Source organism: Mauremys reevesii, linkage group 22 (genome assembly GCF_016161935.1).
Source record: "Mauremys reevesii isolate NIE-2019 linkage group 22, ASM1616193v1, whole genome shotgun sequence".
Classification (NCBI taxonomy): Eukaryota; Metazoa; Chordata; order Testudines; family Geoemydidae; genus Mauremys; species Mauremys reevesii.
In genome coordinates, this window is record NC_052644.1 from 2,553,208 (window position 1) to 2,572,660 (window position 19,453).

At 55.6% G+C, this 19,453-nt stretch overlaps 1 protein-coding gene across 3 annotated transcripts in view; it reads left to right on the plus strand.

The window, feature by feature from the left end:
- The first annotated feature begins 4,157 nt into the window (after nt 1-4,157).
- MEIS3 (Meis homeobox 3) overlaps nt 4,158-19,453 on the plus strand; it is a 48,257-nt gene continuing 32,961 nt past the window's right edge. The window contains exon 1 of one of the 3 annotated variants that reach the window (XM_039509767.1): nt 4,158-4,252. In XM_039509767.1, coding sequence (XP_039365701.1) covers nt 4,241-4,252 — 12 coding nt within the window. In that variant the 5' untranslated portion in view covers nt 4,158-4,240. Of the gene's footprint in view, nt 4,253-18,255; nt 18,555-19,453 lie in introns of those variants that run through there. The other 2 variants (XM_039509768.1, XM_039509766.1) reach the window with 2 other exon arrangements.

Consider the following 19,453-nt stretch of genomic DNA (forward strand, 5'->3'; position numbering starts at 1 on the left):
CTGATCAATGACAGAAGCCAGGTGTCCTGAGTCCCAGCCCCCACGCCCCCAGCCCCGCAATGGTCCCTCCTGGCTTTATAATCAATGAATCACTGTCAATAGGCTTTGGCAAAAGCTACAGAATCTTTTGCCTCTTGGTCACCAGTGGAGAGCTAACCGCCTTGAGCAGGGATCAAAACCGATTCAGTCACCCTCCCCACCTCCCCCGCATGAGAGAAGCTGGCTGGGTCTCAGCCCGGCCCTCGCGGCAGGTGAGACTCATAGCTCTCCCTTGCCCCTTAAAACAGGCTCCCCCTCGTTGGCTTTATGAACAGATGGGCCATTGCCTGTCTAATTCCTCCTGTGAACGCTATCACTAGGGAGGAGGTATTTAAAGCGATGCCCATGCAGGGCGGCCCGCTGTCCCCCTCTAGGGGCGACAAGGTGACTAGCGATCGACAGGCCTGCGACAGGTATTCTAGTTCCAGTAGTAGCGACTTATATGTTACGACCCCCAAGGCCTGCGGTTCAACCCCCCGTCCTGACAGCCCCCCGGGGGCGTTGGGGTGACATGGGAGCAGTGGCGGGTACAACTGGGAAGAAGGAGGTGGAGGTGAGAGCCGCGGTCGGCAGGATAGTTATAACCAGAGAAGATCTAACAGAGGGTGGAGACTCTTCCCTGCTTTGATGGAATGACCCCCAGGCTTTCAGGTGTGGGGGGGTCTGCTCGAGATCACACTCGTTAGCAGCAGCAGCAGACCTGGGACTGCCCCACGGTCCCCAGAGAGGCGCAGTCTGGCCACGCTCTTACCTGCTTGGTTTTTGGAGCCGTGGGAAAAGACTCGCCTCCCTGTTCGAAAGCCAGCGACCAGCCCGCGCAGCTTCCCCCGGGCGAGAGAGAGATTTCGTTTCTAGGGCCCCTCGTGTGTTGGGCCCCTCCAGACGGAGCGGGAGCCAGCGAAAGCGCGGCGGGAGCTCTGGGCGGGAGGCCTTCGGCTCAGCGCTCGGGCCCGGGGTGGCCATAGCGGCCCCCGAGCCGGTGTGAAGGTTTTCAGTCCTGCCACGAGAGCAGGGGACTGGACTAGATGATCTCTCGAGGTCCCTTCCAGTTCTAGGATTCCCTTATAGTGCAAAGGCAGCTTCTATCCCACCAACCGGCCTGCGTTGCTGAGGGAATAGCAGTCCAGTCTAACAGGGAAGTTGCTTTTTTTTAAGGTTATGGGGAGTGTGTGTGTGTGTGTGTGTGTACACAAATTGTCTGACCAACAACACACATGCTGCATACAGGTCTAGGGTGGTCAGATTTCCCTGTTTTATAGGGACAGTCCCAATTTTGGGGGCTTTTTCTTATATAGGCACCTATTATGCCCCACCCCCATCTCGATTTTTATACTTGCTGTCTGGTCGGTCTACTGCTCACCGCGCAGAATATGGACCATCGATCTGCTCGTCATTTATAATACTTTGCATCATGTTTTTTATTTGCATGACAGGCAGGAGGGCCTGACCGAGATCGCGCCAGGCGCTGCGCAAGCACGGAGTGGGAGGAGACAGGTCCTGCCCCCAAAATAACTCAACGTCTAAGCATCTCCCCCTTTTACAGACAGAGGACCTGAGACCCAGAGAAATTTCCACCCCGCGTCGTGCGAGAGTTGGGCGGGGGCTCTGAGGCTAGCGTGGCTTTCGTTTTACAAAAGGAGAATGCATGAAAAGAAAGAACTGAAGGCAGAGGAGAGTGCACTCAGTGTGCGTGTTTGTGTTTCCACACACCCACTATCACAAGGGCTGTCAGCCTAGCACAACCTTATTGCAGCATCAGGAAAAGCACTAAAGTAAAGTGCCCCAGGGGGAGAGCCCTGTGTGTGCACACATGTGCGAGTGCCCAATGTGGCCATGCAGGCTAGCACGACTTTCCTTTCTGTATAAGGAAAATCAGCCTCAAGAAAGAACTAAGGTCAAGTCCCCTTGGGGGGCACCATGTAACAGGCTGCAGCCCCTACCCTAACAGAATGGCTCCGCCCCCTCCAGTCAGAGCAGGTAGAAAATTTAAAGGTACGGCACACAAAACGGCGTTGTGTCACTGCTGCACAACCTGCCCAGGAGACATCGATCCCCACCCAGCAGCCCAACGGCACCGGGGGGGATCCGTGCCTGAGGCACAGCAGAGTGCCACCCCCTGCTCCCCCACCCTGTGACATTATTCCAGGCTGCTGGTGGTGCCGGGTCTCTGGTGCCCCCCGGAGCTCGGCAGGATGGGAGGGGACGTGCCGGGGTCAGAGGGAATGGGGCTTGTCTTTTTTTGCATTTTAATTCAAACTGGATGGGGATTAATTCCCGTTCCCTTCGGAGGGGACTGGTGCCTGACAGTGATGGAGTGAGATTCCCCACCACCACCACCTGGCGGGGGTGGAGGGGAGATGGGAAGGAGAGGTGGGGGTGTTTCCCTAGGGGGAGGAGATTCCCTTAAAGGGGAAGTAGCAGCTTTCTAGGCCTGCAATTGCATATCCCCCTCTTATCCCCACCCCCACACTTATGGGGAATAAAGTCTGATGGGGAAGGAGGTGGGAGGAGGAGAGAGAAAAAGGGGGATGGGAACGGGAGGGAGGAGGGGGGTTTGTGGGAGGTTCTCCCACTCTGGAGCTGAGACCAGCAGCTTCAATCTCAGGCCCCTCTGGGGTGGGATTGACCCCGGAGAATCCCCCCACATGCTGAGGAGCCTCCCTGGCCAGTCTGCTCCTGCCAGCCCCTGCCATAGGGAGCAAATCAGGGACATGGCCAGAGCTCCCTGCGCGGCGGCTAATCTCTGCCCCTCCGGGCCCGTCGGGGGCAGTGCATGAGCTGGAACAGCCTTGAGGCTGCTCTAAATGACACAGGATGGGTCAGGCAGGGCGGCAAGGGACTTTAAAGCCACCTCTCCCCCCCACTCAAGCACAGGGCTGGGGCAGCTGCAAATCAGGCCCTCCCTTGTTCTCTGGCCAACAAAAGAAACCAAACGATCCATCTTGGAGCGTTATCCGGCTGCCCGTCACCGTAGCCTCTGGGTGCCGTGTTCAGAAAAATCAATCACCCCCCTCCTGCGGTCTCTGAAGGGACGGAACGTGGGCAAGCAGAGGCTGGGGGCTCGCTGCTCGAGATACTGGCCTGAGAGGGAGCCGAAGCCGGGCGAGCTGAGCAGATGAGCTGGGTCCCCGTTGGACTCAGCGTGAGAGTCTGGGGGTGGATGGGGCCTATGTCTTACTCCCCTTCGTCTGCGGAATCGTCTCCGCCCTCCTCCTCTTGCTCCAGCCCAGATGTGAGCCCAACAGCTGGCGGGGGCTGCGGCTGAAGCGGAGCCAGGGATGGGAGGGGGGAGGGAGGCTGGGGAGCTGGCCTGGCCATTAATCACCTTCCCAGGGAGCTGTGCTGAGCAGGCCGAGGGGAAGAACGTTTTCCCTCCAGGGATGGAGCGAAAGGCTCAGGGCTTTTGGGGAGGGCACAGCCGCGCCGGTTCGTTTTTGTAGGGAACTGAGCAATCTAGAGCAGTGGCTGCAGAGCCTAGTGGTCAGAGCACAGGACTGGGCCTCAGGACTCCTGGGTTCTAGCTCCAGCTCTGGGAAGGGAGTGGGGTCTAGGGGTTAGAGAAGGAGCCGGGAATTCCCAAGATTCTTCTGAAACAGCGTCCATCCACCCCCCCTGCATGCTCCAGAACAGGGGCATTGTCCAGTCTCACTTTTGGCTGCAGCTATTGGACTTTGAAGAGAGACCAACTCATCACCTCTTCTCCCTCCTGCATCCCCCAGCCCCTCGGCTTAAGCTCATTGCACAGGGCGTGAAATCCGTCCCGGCCCTGAGTGACGCAGCTAAGCCAAGCCAGCTCCGTAGCGCAGACCAGCTCGCAGGTTCCTCCTGGGTAACACGGGGATAACGCTCATTCCCTGCCTCGCTGGGCTGGCTGGAGGTTGAATTCGTTGACGTCTGGGAAGTGCTTTGAGATCCTCGGTGGGAAGGCAGGAAAAAGGGCACCGCTATCCATCTATCCCGTCTGTCCACGTCTCCATCCAGCCACCTACCCACCATCTCATATCCACCCTCTTCTACTCCACCCGGGTCACCTCTGGTCTCACACACTGAGAGTTTTCGCTCTCTCCCAGGGCGACAGAGCAAAGTGATGGCCGCCCCCGTGTGTACTTGAGAAAGGTGCCGAATGGAAGGCGACGCTCAGTGCTTTGAGATCTCCCCGTGCACGGAGCCTGTTGAGGCAGCAGATTTGGGCTGGTGAAAAATGCCTGAGCAGGTGAGATCGTGGGGGTGCGTCTGCCAAGGCTGGGGGAGGGCAGCAAACAAGGAGGTGGGGGCTGGGCGAGGGGGAGCAGCGTGGGTCTCTATTATGCTGTGGGTTTCCTTGAACCCCCCTTTACACAGCCAGAGCCAGGTGCCCTGGGGCCGTAGCACCGCTGGGAATCCTGGCCTCTCTTACAAACCTGGAGTCCTTTAACCTGCAGCCCAGATACCTCGGTGATGGGCACTTTCAGCAGCAGCAGCAGCAGCCTGGCCCTAACACAGCAAATCAAAGGCCGGGCTCATGGTTGAGGCATTGGCTGGGGGCTCAGGAAAGCTGAGATCAAGCCCCTGGATTCAACACCACCCCCGTGGGGGAAGCAGGTGTAAGTGGGGGTGGGGGGGGAAGTTTACAAGAGTCTTCACCGGATTCCCCGGGGCAGACACCAGTGTCTCCAAACCAGCCTTCTGCTGCAAGCAGCCCCCTTCGCTCTGAACGCTCCTTAAAGGGGCTGCCAGAGGGTCAGTCTGGCCCTAGTTCTGAGATGCTATAAAACATTTACCAGGGTCACCTGGCATCCCATGGCTCCCTGCCCACCAGCCTCCTAGATGGACTTGCTGGAGGTGGAAAAGTCTGTGCAATAGGACAATCTCGTTAAGGATGATCACAGAAGCCTCTAGCCTGATACTTCACCTCCTCTCTGCCCCTTTCAATCCTGTTCTTCCACCTTTGTCCCCCTCTAAGGCATCCAGTCCCTGTTGGTGGTTCCCAGCTGCCTTAAAAGTCAGACTGGATCAGAGCCAAGATCCACTACTCTGGATCTGAGACTCATAGAATACCAGAGTTGGAAGGGACCTTGGGATGTATCTAGTCCAACTCCCCAGGCAGATTTTTACCTCCATTCCCTAAATGGCCCCCTCAGGGATTGAACTCACAACCCTGTGTTTAGCAGGCCAATGCTCAAGCCACTGAGCTAACCTGCCTACCCCCTGCTGCAGAGAGCAATGCAAGCAGGCCAGCCATGGGGCAATCCGCCTTCGGCTCTCTAATAGGGACTGGCTGCGTAACGTCCTTTGCACAAGACATCCACTATTGCGAATAAGAACTCGGGTTTACCGACAGGCCTCAGCGGAGATCAGCACCTCTTTGGGCCAGGCGCTGTGCAGACACAGTGCACGACCGTCCTGGACCCACCAGAAACACAGCCCCAACCCAAAGAGCTCAGTTTAAATGGACACAGGGAAGGGAAACTGAGGCACGGAGATGTGATTTGCTCACAGTGGTGGAGCCAGGAGTAGAACCCACCAGAACACACACACACACACACGGGCTACGTGCCTCACCCCTACCCCTACCCCTTCCTCTTCCTGGCAGTCATTCATCTTCAGCCCAGAGGCATGATCTGTGATGATTCTTCTTACCGAGCTGGCAGAGCTGCCGATATTAGCAGCCATCAAAGGCTCAACCCACCACAAGGGAAAGAGCAAAATTTCCCTTTAAAAACAACAACAAAAACCCTTCTCCCTTCCCTGCCAGTCTCCCAGGCACATGATTCCCCCTTCTGATGTAATTAGCCAGTACAATTAGCCAGAGGAACGATGCGCTGACATCATTAAAATTGCTTCTGGTCCTTGTGGAACTCAGAAGAATTCAGAGCCCTGAGTCACTCATGGGTCTGTGTCTAGGGCCCAGGCTTCTGCCACTGTGTGATGAGATCAGGGCCCTGTCGCGCTGGGCGCTGCCCAGACTCCGACTGAGAGCAGGGCCCCCCCATTGTGCCAGCTGCAACACAGAACCCGGCTGAGACTGGGGGCCCCCCACGGTGCCAGGTGCTGCCCAGAGCCAGCCTCTGCCCTGAAAAGTTTACAAATTAACACAGACAAACGAGGATTAGAATCGCCATTTTCAGGGCTAATTGCTAAGTGGATTTTCCATCCCATGAAAACAATTGAGATTCTGAAAAAATTTAATCCCTGATCAGGACAAAAAAAAAAAAAAAAAAAAGTTGAATTTTTTTGCTACAGGAAATTGCAACAAAAGTTTCCTTTATAGTCAGTGGAAATGTTTCATTTTGATACATTTGAAATATTTCATTTCAGTGCAGACTTTAAAAAAAAATGATTTATAGAAGTTATAATAAAAATCCAAGCAGGATGCCCCGACATTTTAAAACACATTACACACACCCCCGGCCACCCAATTGTTTTCAAAATGAAATTTCACCTGGATTGAGAATTTCACTAAAAGTTTCTGTTTTGTTAAAAAACTGGTTAGATGTAAATGTTCCAACCATCTTTACCCATTTTATAGATGGGGAAACTGAGGCACCAGGCAATTCAGGACAGATTTTTAAAGGTGCTTAGCCATTTTTCTGCTCAATGTTAGAAGGCCTAAAGAGCTTGTGCACCTAGGGACACTCGGGTAAATTCATCCAAAGTCACTTTTAAAGTGGATTAGTTAAACTGCATTAAACCCCTGAGTGGATGCTGTAACTCAGAATTAAAATTTGGTGCAGTTTAATTCACTTTGGAAGTATATTAAAATAAACTGAATTAAGACCACTTTATTTCTGAATAAGGATTTAATGCAGTTTAATCAATAAACGTCAAATTCACACCTCTAGTTAAGGCCTGGCCTATGCTAGAAAATTAGGTCAGTTTAACTACATTGGTCAGGGTGTAAAAAATCCACCCTCCAGAGCGGCATAGTTAAACTAGCCTAAATCCCCATGTAGACAATCCCTCTTGTCAGCGTAGGGACCGTCTACATTGGTGCTGCTGTAGCTTGTAGACAAGCCCTAATTCAGATTCACTTTCCCGGATGTCCCCCTGTAGACAAGCCCAAAGTGAATTAAACTACAATCAAATCATTTGAATTCTGAATAATAGCATCCACGCAGGGGGTTAACTGATCCACTTTCAAGTCACACCTTTAGTTAATTCGGATTAATGTTCTTGAGCACACACCCCCATGTAGACAAGTCCTAATAAGTGATTCAGGGTCCAGATCCTCAAAGACGTTTACACACCCACCTCCCATTGGAACCGCTGGGAATTAGGCGCGTAGGTGGCTTTGAAAATGCCAGTAGGGAACTCTCTGTAGCTTTAGGGCCCGAAATAGAGACAGTCACAAAGGGATGGAGGCACCTACAGAGGTAAATTGGCACCTCCTGGATTTTCATTGGCACCCAACTACGTTGGCGGCTCTGACCCTCTTAAAATTCTCCCCTAAGTGACTTGTCCAGGATTGCGTGGGGAAAGCCGGGGAATTAAACCCAGGCGTCCTGAGAGCAGCCCCACCCCCTTCGCCCCAGATCTGAGAAGAGGAGTCGAATGGGAGCTTTCCCGGGGTTGGAATATTTGCCTCAAGTTTCACTAAAAGTATTTCAAGTGGTTTCCTTTTAAAACTCCTCTGGAGGAAGATAATTGGGCAATTAGCGATAAATTACCTCCAAGAGCCGCTTTCTTTTAACCGATAATGAAGTCTCCTGCCAGAAAGTGCCAATTACAAAAGGACTTTTCAGGACAGAGGTGTTATTATTTCTCCTCTCCTCCTCCTCCTTCGCTGTTCGGCTCTGGTCACTGCCACCCGATCTGACAGCCCCACTTCTCCAAGCCCCTCCGACGTGCCTTTTAATACGGCTCAATGTAAATCCGTAGAGCAAGGAACAAAGAATGCAGGCCATGCTTATGGGATGTGGGGGAGGGGGCTCTCCCCTGGGAAACAGGGACGCAGAAAAACGTTTGGGGGTCCTGGTGGGAAGTCAGCTGAGCTCCCGGTGCGACACTGCAGCCAGAAGTGTGACCCCCATCCTGGGCTGCACAAACAGGGGAATCTCCCGTCAGAGCAGAGAGGATATTTTCCCCGTGTCTGGCCCTGGTACGACCGCTGCTGGGACCCAGCGTCCAGTTCTGGTGCCCACAACTCAAGGAGGAGGTTGGCCAATGGGAGAGGGGTCGGAGAAGAGCCGCGAGAATGATCGAAGGGTTAGAAAAGCTGCCTTGGAGAGACAGACTCTCGGAGCTCGGCCCGTCGCGCTGAGCAAAGGGACGGCTCGGGGGTGGCTCGGGCTCTGTCGGTAAGTAGCTGCCCGGGGAAGAAATATTTAATAACGGGCTCGTGAGTCAGCGGCGGCAGGTCGACCCAGTGGCTGGGAGTTGAGGCCGGACAGACTCCGACTGGAAAGAAGGCAGCCGTTTTAATGGGGCGTGTAACTGACAATTTCCCCAGGGCATGGTGGATCCTCCATCACTGATGAAGAGACCTGCTCTGGGAATGATTTCGGGGCGGTTCTCCGGCCTGGGCTGTCCAGGTGATCAGGCTAGATCACAATGGGCCCAGCTGGCCTTGGAATCGATGAACCCACCCTCTCTTCGGTCCGGAGCGCTACAGATCAGCGCTGATCTCCCGGGCGGCTCGGAAAGGTGCCGCTGGCACCCGAGGCTGTCGAAGATGCAACCCAGTGGCTCTGGAAACCGGCCGCCTCTTCCATTCTGGTCGGACGCACCCCAACGCCAGCCGACACAAGCCAGCCCCGCACCCACCCCACCTAAGAGTTCTCCCCTTCCCAGCACGGGCTGGGTCAACCCAGTGCAAACAATTACCGAGCTGTAAGGAGCCGGATTCAGCTCAATGGAAGAGCCCAAGGCGCAAGGATCAGACAGAGAGGGGCAGAGAACATAGAGGCACGAAGAGGGGACTTGCCCAAGATCACCCAGCAGGTCGGTAGCAGAGATGGGAAGAGAACCCAGAAGCCACTGGACCATATCACCTTGCAGAAAACAGCTATAAGGATATTTCCTTTCTCCTTCAGGCCTCCTGGGTTGTATCCCCAGCTCTTGGAGGGGAGTGGGGTCTAGTGGTTACAGCACAGGGGCTGGGAGCCAGGACTCCTGGGTTCCACTCCAGTGATTTTCTTGTTGCTCCTTCCCCCTCCCCAGCTGTACTAGGAAGACAGGAATATTTAGCTGCCATCTGGGGGAGGCTGCCAAGCCCTACAAGCCGCCGTGATGGAAGGCTCCAGGCACAAATTACTGTTATCTGCCCAAGCCCCTCCGAACCCTAACTTACAATCAGCGCTAATCATCCTGTCAGCCCGTCACCATTACCACTGAAACATCCCTCCTCGGCTCACCCGCTGGGGGAGAGAACCCCGGGCCTTAAAGGAACATCCCCCGCTAACCTGGCAGTCCCGGCCTTGGGTGCCGCACAGCTGAGCTTTCAGCACACACCCAGGGATTTGCACACACCATAGTTGTGAGGCTGCGTGCCTAAATCCCCTGCTCAGCTTCAAAAGCAGGGACCAGAGCACGGACCAGCTCTGGCCCTAGACAGGGTAACAGATGTCCCCATATTATAGGGACCACCCCGATATTAGGGGCTTTGTCTTATACACGCAACTATTCCCCCGGCTACCTTCAGAAAAGCGGTGTTTTTCCAGGACGCTCCACGCTACGCCCACACCTTGAATACCGCGTGTAGTTCGAGTCACCCCAGCTCTAAAGGAGTGTATTAGAATTGCAAGAGGTGCAGAGAAGGGCAACAAAAACGATCTGGGGGATGGAACAGCTTCCGTACGAGGGGAGATTAAGCAGACTGGGGCCATTCAGCCTAGAAAAGAGACAATAGTGGTCTATAAAATCATGAATGGTGTGGAGACAGTGAATAAGGAAAAGTAATTTACCCCCTTCACAGAACACAAGAACCAGGGGTCACCCGATTAAATGAACAGGCAGCAGGTTTAAAACAAATAGAACGAAGTATTTCTTTGCCCAACGCACAGTCAACCTGCGGAACTCCTTGCCGGGGGATGTTGTGAAGGCCAAACGTAGAACTGGGTTCAAAAAAGAATGAGAACTGCTCCTGGAGGATAGATCCATCAATGGCTATTCATCAAGGTGGTGAGGGACGCAGCCCCATGCTCTGGGTGTCCCTACGCCTCCGACTGCCAGAAGCTGGCACGGGACAACAGGGGATGGATCACTCGATAACTGTCCTGTTCTGTTCATTCCCTCGGAAGTACCTGGCACCAGCCACCTGTCTGAAGACAGGATATTGGCTAGATGGACCATTGGTCTGACCCACTACAGCTGTTCTTACATACTTATGAGGCTGTATCTCAGGAACCCTTTGGTCAAATAATCCCAGTTTTGGAGCACTCACCTTACCCCATCCCCTCATGCGATGCACCAAATATCAAGACAATCCAAGCCACCGTGAGGATTTTAGAGCATTTAGAAGAGCCTGTGTCCAGTTTTGGGCCCCACACTACAAGAAGGATGTGGACAAATGGGAGAGAGTCCAGCGGAGGGCAACAAAAATGATCAGGGGGCTGGGGCACATGACTTACGAGGAGAGGCTGAGGGAACTGGGGTTATTTAGTCTGCAGAAGAGAAGAGTGAGGGGGGATTTGATAGCTGCTTTCAACTACCTGAAGGCAGGTTCTAAAGAGGATGGAGCTCGGCTGTTCTCAGTGGTGGCAGGTGACAGAACAAGGAGCGATGGTCTCAAGTTGCAGTGCGGGAGGTCTAGGTTGGATATTAGGAAAAACTATTTCACCAGGAGGGTGGTGAAGCACTGGGATGGGTTCCCTAGGGAGGTGGCGGAATCTCCTTCCTTAGAGGTTTTTAAGGCCCGGCTTGACAAAGCCCTGGCTGGGATGATTTAGTTGGGAATTGGTCCTGCTTTCAGCAGGGGGTTGGGCTAGATACCTCCTGAGGTCCCTTCCAAGCCTGAGATTCTGTGATTCTACGATCCAAGCTTTAAAGAGAAATCTGATCTAAACGTAAACTACGGCAGTCGCATGACGATGCCTGATCTCACTACAGCCAGTGTGGGAGCCAAGTACAACTTGTCAGAAGTTTTTCAATGAAACACAAACGCTGAAAAGCACCAATTCAGCAGAACCAAAACTGTTTTGAGGAACAAGGTTGGTTTCCACAAGTTTCTCAACTCCAAAACAGACCAAAAACAAACAAACAAAAAAAAACCATTGCGAAGAAACCTTTCAAGATTGTCCGAACGGGATGCCTGGAGATTTTCAGAATGACAAGTTTGGGGTTTTGCTCTTTGAAATGACTCATCGTGTTGAAATTTAACTCAGTGACACTGAAAAAAAATAGGTTGAAAGTAAAACAATAAAAAAATAAATTCAAAATCAGAACAAGACGCTTTGAAGTTGTTGAAATGAAACGTTTCCATTGACGGGGCGTTTTTGGAATATTCTGTTTGTGTCGTTTTTTTGACATGGCAAAATTTTTGTCCCGATTCGGCCTGGGAACATTTTCTTTAAATGTGAAAAATTGTCATGGGATGGGAAAAAGGAGCATGGTCCCTTTGAGCTGGGCCCGGTGTGTTCCCACAGCAAGAGACAGGGAGAGCCCCAAATCTCTCACTGTCCAGACCAACAAAACAGCCCCCTTGCCCCAGGGATGGCATCTCCCTGAGGTCACACGGCAGAGCCAGAGGCAGAATTGGCCTAAGTTTCAGTGGAGTGCCTTAGTTACTAAATCACTTCCCTCCCACTGCTGAGGGGAGAACCCAGGAGTCCTGGCTCCCAGTCCCCCACCCCACTCCCCACCCAGAACTGGGAATAGAACCCATTCCCTCCTGCTCTAACCACTAGGTATTGCCACCAATCAAAAATATTCCATGGTTTAAAAAAAAAAAATCTTTTGTCTCTGCCCTTTCGCTAACAAATCCAGCAGCCACTCCAGGGCCGGTAACGCCGGCTGCCTTGTGAATTCTGCTACTGGCCTTAAGCTTCCTTTAAAAAAAAACCCCTAAAGCCCCTCAGTCAAATCCAGCCTCAATCTGGTGGAAAATAAGACCAAACGCCGCTCCCCGGCGCTCCGTGACGAGCCCGTTGGAAACAGGTTTCGTTTGCTCTAGATCCCAGAGGTCGTCTATGTAATTAGTCAGGTGGCGACTGAGTGAACAATATGGGGGAGGGGATGACTCTGGGGGGGGAAGCATATGGGCCAAGCGGTGTAAATAAGCATAATGCAGTGACATGGACGACGACGCACCAGTTTACACCGGCTCGGGGTCGGCAAAGGGACCGATGGCAGCGGACAGTTCAGCCAGATGCTGGTGCATCAAACGCTTGCTGGGCCCGGATCCGGGGCAGGGGGAAAGCCCCCCGGAGCGATGCTGCTTGACCCCAGCTGAGGATCCGGCCTGGACTCGGCGCTCCCAGCGGAACGGGATGGCGGTTTCCCAGTTAGGCAGGGCTTGGCAACGTCACTCAGAGGTGTCTGAGCAGACGGCCCGGGGGAGCAGGAATCCAGACGCCTGATGCTTCCGTAGCTCCCCGCATGTGACTTCAGCTGAAAGCCCAGGCTCCCAGCACCCCTGAGAAAGGGCCCATTTTGCCCCCTCTCCTCTGCACCTCCCTTGTCACCTCTCGTCTTAGACTGCAAGCTTTTTAGGGCGGGGGCTGTCTTTCTGTTTGGTGTTCGTGCAGCACCAGGCACAGTGTGTGTTGGGGTGGGGGGGTTTCGATCCCCGCCAGGGAGCTCTGTGTGCTACTGTGATGCTAATGAAATAATTATCACTGTAACTGGTACTGCGCCAGGTGCTGTACATACTACAGTCAGAGGCAGCCCTGAAGATGTGGACAATTTAGAGGCCAAACGGACCCAGGAGAGATTTTTTTTATGTCCCTTTTACAGACAGCGTGATGCAGTGGCTAGGGATGTCAGGGGACCACGGTTTCAACTCGGGCCCCTGCTCTCTGCCTCAGTTTCCCCTCTGACCCTTTGTCTTGTCTAGCTAGAAGACCCTCTTTGGCGCCTCCCTGTTGCCAGCTGCACATATCACAGGCAGCAGCTTCCCTCTAACACTGGGTGCGCAGCTCGGCCTACGAAAGCAACCCAGTCCGCAGCCTGTTAGCGTATTTCCGTTGGGACAGGGGCTGGCCTCTCATTCCGAGTCTGTGCCGTGCCCAGCACAGTGGGGCTGGAATTATCGTTGGGCCTCTAAAAAACAAAACCCCGTGGCAATATGACACACCTGTCCCAGTGGGCGTGGGCGCGGGAGGGATGGTCCGGGGTTTAGGTGCTAGCTAAAAATGTGTGAGTTCACCCTAGACGTGCTCAAACCGTTTTGCTGCTGCCTGCCTCAGTTTTCCCATCTGCACAACAGCCTTGCGAAGGGGTTGTGATGTTAATGCATTAAAGACAGTGACGCACGCGGAGATCTAGGGCTGAAAACACGAGATAGAAACCAGGGATTCTGTCACCGTCACAACTCTTCCAAGCTGCTCCAATTAATTCCTCCGCCGCCCAGCACACCTAACACGGCGGCTGCAGATAATTCCCAGGGGCTGCTGCGTGCTCCAGGGGGGGCGAGTGAACGCTGTGTGGGTGTGTACTTCAACGCTGGATTTGCTGGCTTTCACAAGTGTGAGTTTTTGCTGAATTGTGACCTTCTGGAACTGCACCAGATAGCTCCAGGCCGCCTTAAATTCTGTTGTTGTTTTTTTTTTTTTGCCATTTAATCGTGTGTGGGTACACACATGCACATGTGTTTGCACACACATGTGCACACGCTGACACCCAGGTTTGCAAGCACACATGCAAGACAGGAGAAATCAGCTGACACGGTGAAAATCAGCAGGAGCTGCCCAGAGTACAACCAAACTGCACGACGCCTGGTCCCGCCTGCACCCACCTCTCCTGGGCCTGGTCTGTGAACCACAACTGCACTCATTGGAGCGGGGGAGTTCGGAAAGCAAAATCCTTCAGCCTCGCTAGCGGAGACACCAACCCAGTGCGTGAATCGGGGCATCCTGCCTGAGAATCATCAACCGCTCTGCCCCCGTTCCATTGCTCCCCATCTCTCCAGACAGCCCCACCACCCACAGGTCTCCTGAAAGTGGGGGTCAGACCCATATCCTGGCTTGGAGCTGCAAGGGGAGTGCATGGTGCAACCATACGGGAGTGATCCACTCCTGTCTTCCCCTCCCCCAGCCCCCCTGCTCCGCCCTCCAGGACCGGTCCCAGCATTCCCTAAGCCAGCTGGTTCTTCCCCTCATTCCTAGGGGCCCCTGCACAAATCTTCCTGCAATTTGCTGGGGATCCCCAGCTCCAGCCAGTTCTCCTCAGCACCAGCAACTCCCAGTTACCTCTCTCCTGCAGCTTTTGCCCTATAGCCACTTCTTCCAGGTCTCCTCCGGTCTGGACCAGCCCTCCACCAGCCAGCCCACCAGCCCTCCCTTCCTTCCTTTATATGGCCCAGCTGCCTCCTCTTAAGCCCAATGGGGAGGCAGCTGACCAGGCAAGGTGCATGGGCCCCGCTCCCTCTTAAAGGGGCCAGTCACCCTGTGACAGCCCACCCCTTCCAAACCACAAGACTGGCTTAAAAATCCATGCAATTTAAAAAATAATAGATGTGATGTTCTTTTTACCCCCCTTCTAGGGTTTTAGCGGGGTGTGTGTGTGTGTCAAACTTTTGTCCACAACCTCGGGGGCTAGAAATTCATTCCCCCTGCCCCAAACTGCAAGCTGAAATTCTCATGGAATCACAGGACTCCAGGAGCTGGGGCTTTCAGCAATATGGCGAGCCGCGCCGTAGCTTCACTCCAGGTGGTGACATCCGCACTGTTTCAGCAGCGTTCATAGATTCAGAGATTCCAAGGCCAGAAAAGGGACCGTTGGGTGGTTATTGGGTCTGACTTCCTATATAAGACCAGCCGGGGACTTCCTTGAATTAATTCCTATTCACAGTAGAGCAGCTCTTTCAGAAAACCAGCCCATCTTGATTTAAACATCGACGCGGCGGGAGCACCGGCTGCACTCATTGGTGGATTGATGCAAAGGTTCATTACGCTCACTGTTAAAAATCTGCCCCTGGTTGCCGCTCTGACTCGGTCCTTTCCAGCCCTTGGACTGTATTAGTGCAGCAGTTCTCAAACTGTTCATAGGGGTCGCCAGGGCTGGCCCAGGTTTGCTGGGGCTGGGCCTGACGCCCCCAGGCCTCAGGTTACCAGCTCCCTGCCTGAGGCTAATGCCCAAGTCACCCCTCACCTTTTCTTTGATAAGCGAAACATACCGAGCTCCTGGAGCGTCTCAGGGTAAGGCAGGCTTCCCAATCCCGTAACCACGTCCTTGGCTCGTCTCTGACCCCTCTCGCATTGATCCACCTCCTTCCTGAGTTGTGGGCCGCAGGATCCCAGCAGCAGTCGCACCGGGGCCGAACGCAGAGGGAAAATAACCTCTCGAGAGTCCCGGGATGGCGTTCGCCCTTGGGCACCGTGTCACACCGGGAGCTCGCATTCAGCAGCTTGTCCACCGGGCCCCCCTAATGGGCCTGGCTTCCGGGTCAAGAATAAACTCCCCTGGTCGAGGTCGAGCGCTGCTCGAGAATAAACTCCCCGCGTGGCCCTGGCACGGCGAGAGCAGAGTCGTGGTTTCCGAAGCGCTAACCCCGCTCGGTCTCTCCGTGGAGACAAACCCTGAGTGAGGAATCAGTTTAGCTCAAGCGTGGTCGGCCCGCGGCGGTGTGACTCCGGCAGTGAGGGCCGTCCTTCCTCACCCCCGAATGCAGCCGCAGAGTAGGCCAGCGGTGCTGAGGTGGTTTCTCCGAGTGACTATCCCCCAGGCGGGAGGGGACCCCAGAGCCGTATTCGATACCCAACTCCGCTCTGGGCCTGATTGATGCCCTGGAGCCAGGTGTCTCCCCTGCTCTGGGCCTCGGTTTCCCCAGCGATAAGGCTTGCTGGTAAAGTGCTTTGAGATCTGAGGACGAACGTGGCGAGGTCCTGGCAGAGCAGTACAGCTTAGTCCCCTCCCTCCGCTCCACAGGACAGGGATCCCGGTGGGACTGTGCCCGCCCCAGGGGAATTTGCCCCTTCACGACGAGCGCAAGGCTGCCCCCGAGGTTCGGGGAAACAGCAGCCCGGCCCCTGAGAAGGCAGCAGAACACAGACGCTCACCAACTCCATGGAATTATTAATGATAATAAAAATGCAGCAACCCCTGGGCCACTTTCCCCAGTTCCTGGTAGTAAATGCAAATGGTTCTGCTCTGGGCGACCTCCGGCTGGGGAAGGCAAAGCGGGTGTCTCTGTAAAGAAGAAATACAGGTGACGTGTTTCAACTGCCTGTAAACTCTGCCCTCCCTCCCCCCCGGGTGCATGGGGCCATTGGCCCAGGACAGCCCTTGAGCTGGGGCTCAGTACCAAGGGGGGGGGGGAGAGGCCCATATAAAGTGGGGGTGCAATGGATTGAAATGTGGGTGGGGGGGTGACAGCAGCTCAGGTGGACTGGGGGGACAGGGAGACAGACACCAGTGGGAGCCAGAGCTGGGGTGGGGATGTGGGGAGGACAGACAGACACCTGTGGGAGCCGGAGAAGGTGTGTGGGGAAATGGGGAGGGAGGGGACAGACAGACAGATACCCATGTGGGAGCCAGGGGTGGAATGGAGGGGATAGGCAGGCACCAGAGGTGGGAGGGGAATATGGGGACAGACAGACAGACACCCGTGGGAGCCGGAGATGGGAGGGGATATCAGGGGAGGGGCAGACGGAGAGACACCCGTGGGAGCCGGAGATGGGGGGATACCAGGGGAGGGGGCAGATGGACAGACACCCGTGGGAGCCAGAGATGGGAGGGGGATATCGGGGCAGACGGACAGACACCCGTGGGAGCCGGAGATGGGGATACCGGGGAGGGCAGACGGAGAGACACCCGTGGGAGCCAGAGATGGGAGGGGATACCGGGGAGGGGCAGACGGACAGACACCCGTGGGAGCCGGAGGGGGAGCGGGGATATGTGGGGAGGGGCAGACAGACAGACACCCATGGGAGACGGAGGGGATGGGGATATGGGGAGGGCAGACAGACAGACACCCGTGGGAGCCGGAGATGGGGATACCGGGGAGGGGCAGACGGACAGACACCCATGGGAGCCGGAGATGGGAGGGGATATGTGGGGAGGGCAGACAGACAGACACCCGTGGGAGCCGGAGATGGGAGGGGATATCGGGGAGGGGACAGACAGACACCCGTGGGAGCCGGAGATGGGAGGGGATACCGGGGAGGGCAGACGGACAGACACCCGTGGGAGCCGGAGATGGGAGGGGATATCGGGGAGGGGGCAGACAGACAGACACCCGTGGGAGCCGGAGATGGGGAGAATACCGGGGAGGGGGCAGACGGACAGACACCCGTGGGAGCCGGAGATGGGGGGGGGGTACCGGGGGGGAGGGGGCAGACGGCCAGACACCCGTGTGAGCCGGAGATGGGAGGGTGGGATACCGGGGAGGGCAGACGGACAGACACCCGTGGGAGCCGGAGATGGGAGGGTGGATACCGGGGGAGGGCAGACGGACAGACACCCGTGGGAGCCGGGGTGGGCTGGATCGGGGCCCGGCCGGGGCAGCAGCAGGCGGGGAGCGAGGATCCGCGTGTGGGGAGGACGAGGAGCTGGGCGGGGATCCGCCTCCGAGCCGGAGAGCCAGGCAGGGGTTAAAGAAAAAGCCCCTTCCACTTCCGGATGTGCTCACAGCTCCCGGGGCTGGGCAGACAGAGCATCTTTCCTCCTCCTCCTCCTCCTCCGCGGCGAGCCCCGGCCCCCGCCGCCGCCGAGCGAGCCGGGAACCTGCCGCCGAGCCCAGCCCGGCTCCCCTCCCCGCCCCCCCTCCTCTGCTCTGGAGCTTTTCGGGGGTGGGGGGGCCCTGATCTCTTCAAGGGGGTGGGGGCTGTAGGGATCTGTCCCCCCCACCCCTCTTCCAGCTTCCCCCCCCAGGACCCCCCCGCCATTGGCAGGCAAGAAACCTCTGGGCAGGGGAGTGGGGAGGGCGGGGTGGGAGCTCGCCCTGCTTTCGGAAGGGGAAGGCGAGCAGCGGAGTGCTGGGGGGGGGGGTTTGCTCCATCCCCCCCTTCCTCAGCCCAGCACCAGGGTGGGTTTTTTTTTTTAAAGGATCATCAGTCATTCTGCGTTTGACAGCTCGGAATACTTGATGGACAGCTGAGGCAGCCAGGACTACTGGGGAGCGCGAGTGTTAGAGAAATCGACTGCACCCCCCCCCCCAGCTTTCTCCAGGAACCCCCCCCCCCACTCCACCAATGCTTTGCCTCCTGGCATTCGCTTTCTGGACAGCCTTGAATCAGGGTTAACCAAGCCAGGAGGAGGAGACCCCCCACCCCCCACCCCGAGAATTGAATTGTGTGCAGCAGTTTGGACCCGGAGCTGGGGGGGGAGAGATCTCGGATCCTCGCCCCCCATACACAGCCCATTTCCTAAGGAGAGCGAGAGGAAAAAAAGACCCCGGCTCGGACCCCCACACGCCGAGCATCCGATGGCACAAAGGGTAGGTAGGTCTGCGGGCCATTGAGTCCTTCCCCGGGGCTGGGTGGCCCGTCCCCGCCTGGGCGCTGGAGGGTCCTGGCTGTCCAAGGACTTTTGGAAAAGGAGCTGGGATCTGAAAGGGGGGGGGGTTGCTCTGAATGGCTCCCCCCCCCTTCAAAAAAAAAAGAGCCTAGTTTGTGTGTTTCTTGGGCAGCTGGAGCCAGTGTTTGCACAGATCCCTTGTGTCCCACTTCTCTGCTCTGCATGGAAATCCGCCTCTTCTGGGGCCGGGTGTGCGCCGCGAGCGCCAGATGTGGGCTGGTTTCCCGGGGGCGGGGGGGGGGTGTTTACACTCAACTTTTTCTTAAAAAAGAAAGAAAAAGAGAGAGAGAGAGAATCTTGGAAGCCTCTTTGTGTTGCGTCTTAGCGCTGCTCCGGTTTCTTCCACAACTGTTTGCGTAGCCGCCGCCTCTCTGCCCTAGCCGGGGGGATGTCTACAGAATCCCTAGATTGGTTGTGATTTTGCACCGTGTAAACTAAGCAGGCTCCTGCCTGGTGGTAGTCCCCGCTTTCCCCCCTCTCGGCGTGGCTGGGAGAGCCTAGATTGCTCATTTAGGGGCTTTAATGGGTTTACCTTTAATTGGGGCCACTTTGTGCGTCGTTTCTGAAGTTTTACCAACTCCTTTTCGACTCTAATCCCCTCCTTGGAGCGCGTGGAAGGAGCTCTGGTGCTCAGAGCCCGCAGTTAATCTGCCCGGTTGTTAGAAATTTAGCAAGCGCTTCCTGAAAGATTTTCCTCCTATTTTGAAATCCCATTTCTATTTTGCTGGGAGCTCGCTCGGGATCTGGCGCACACGTCCTTACAAACAGCCCAGCCTCCCTATCTTACCCGCGACCCTAAAATATCCGCACAGCTGTTAAAATA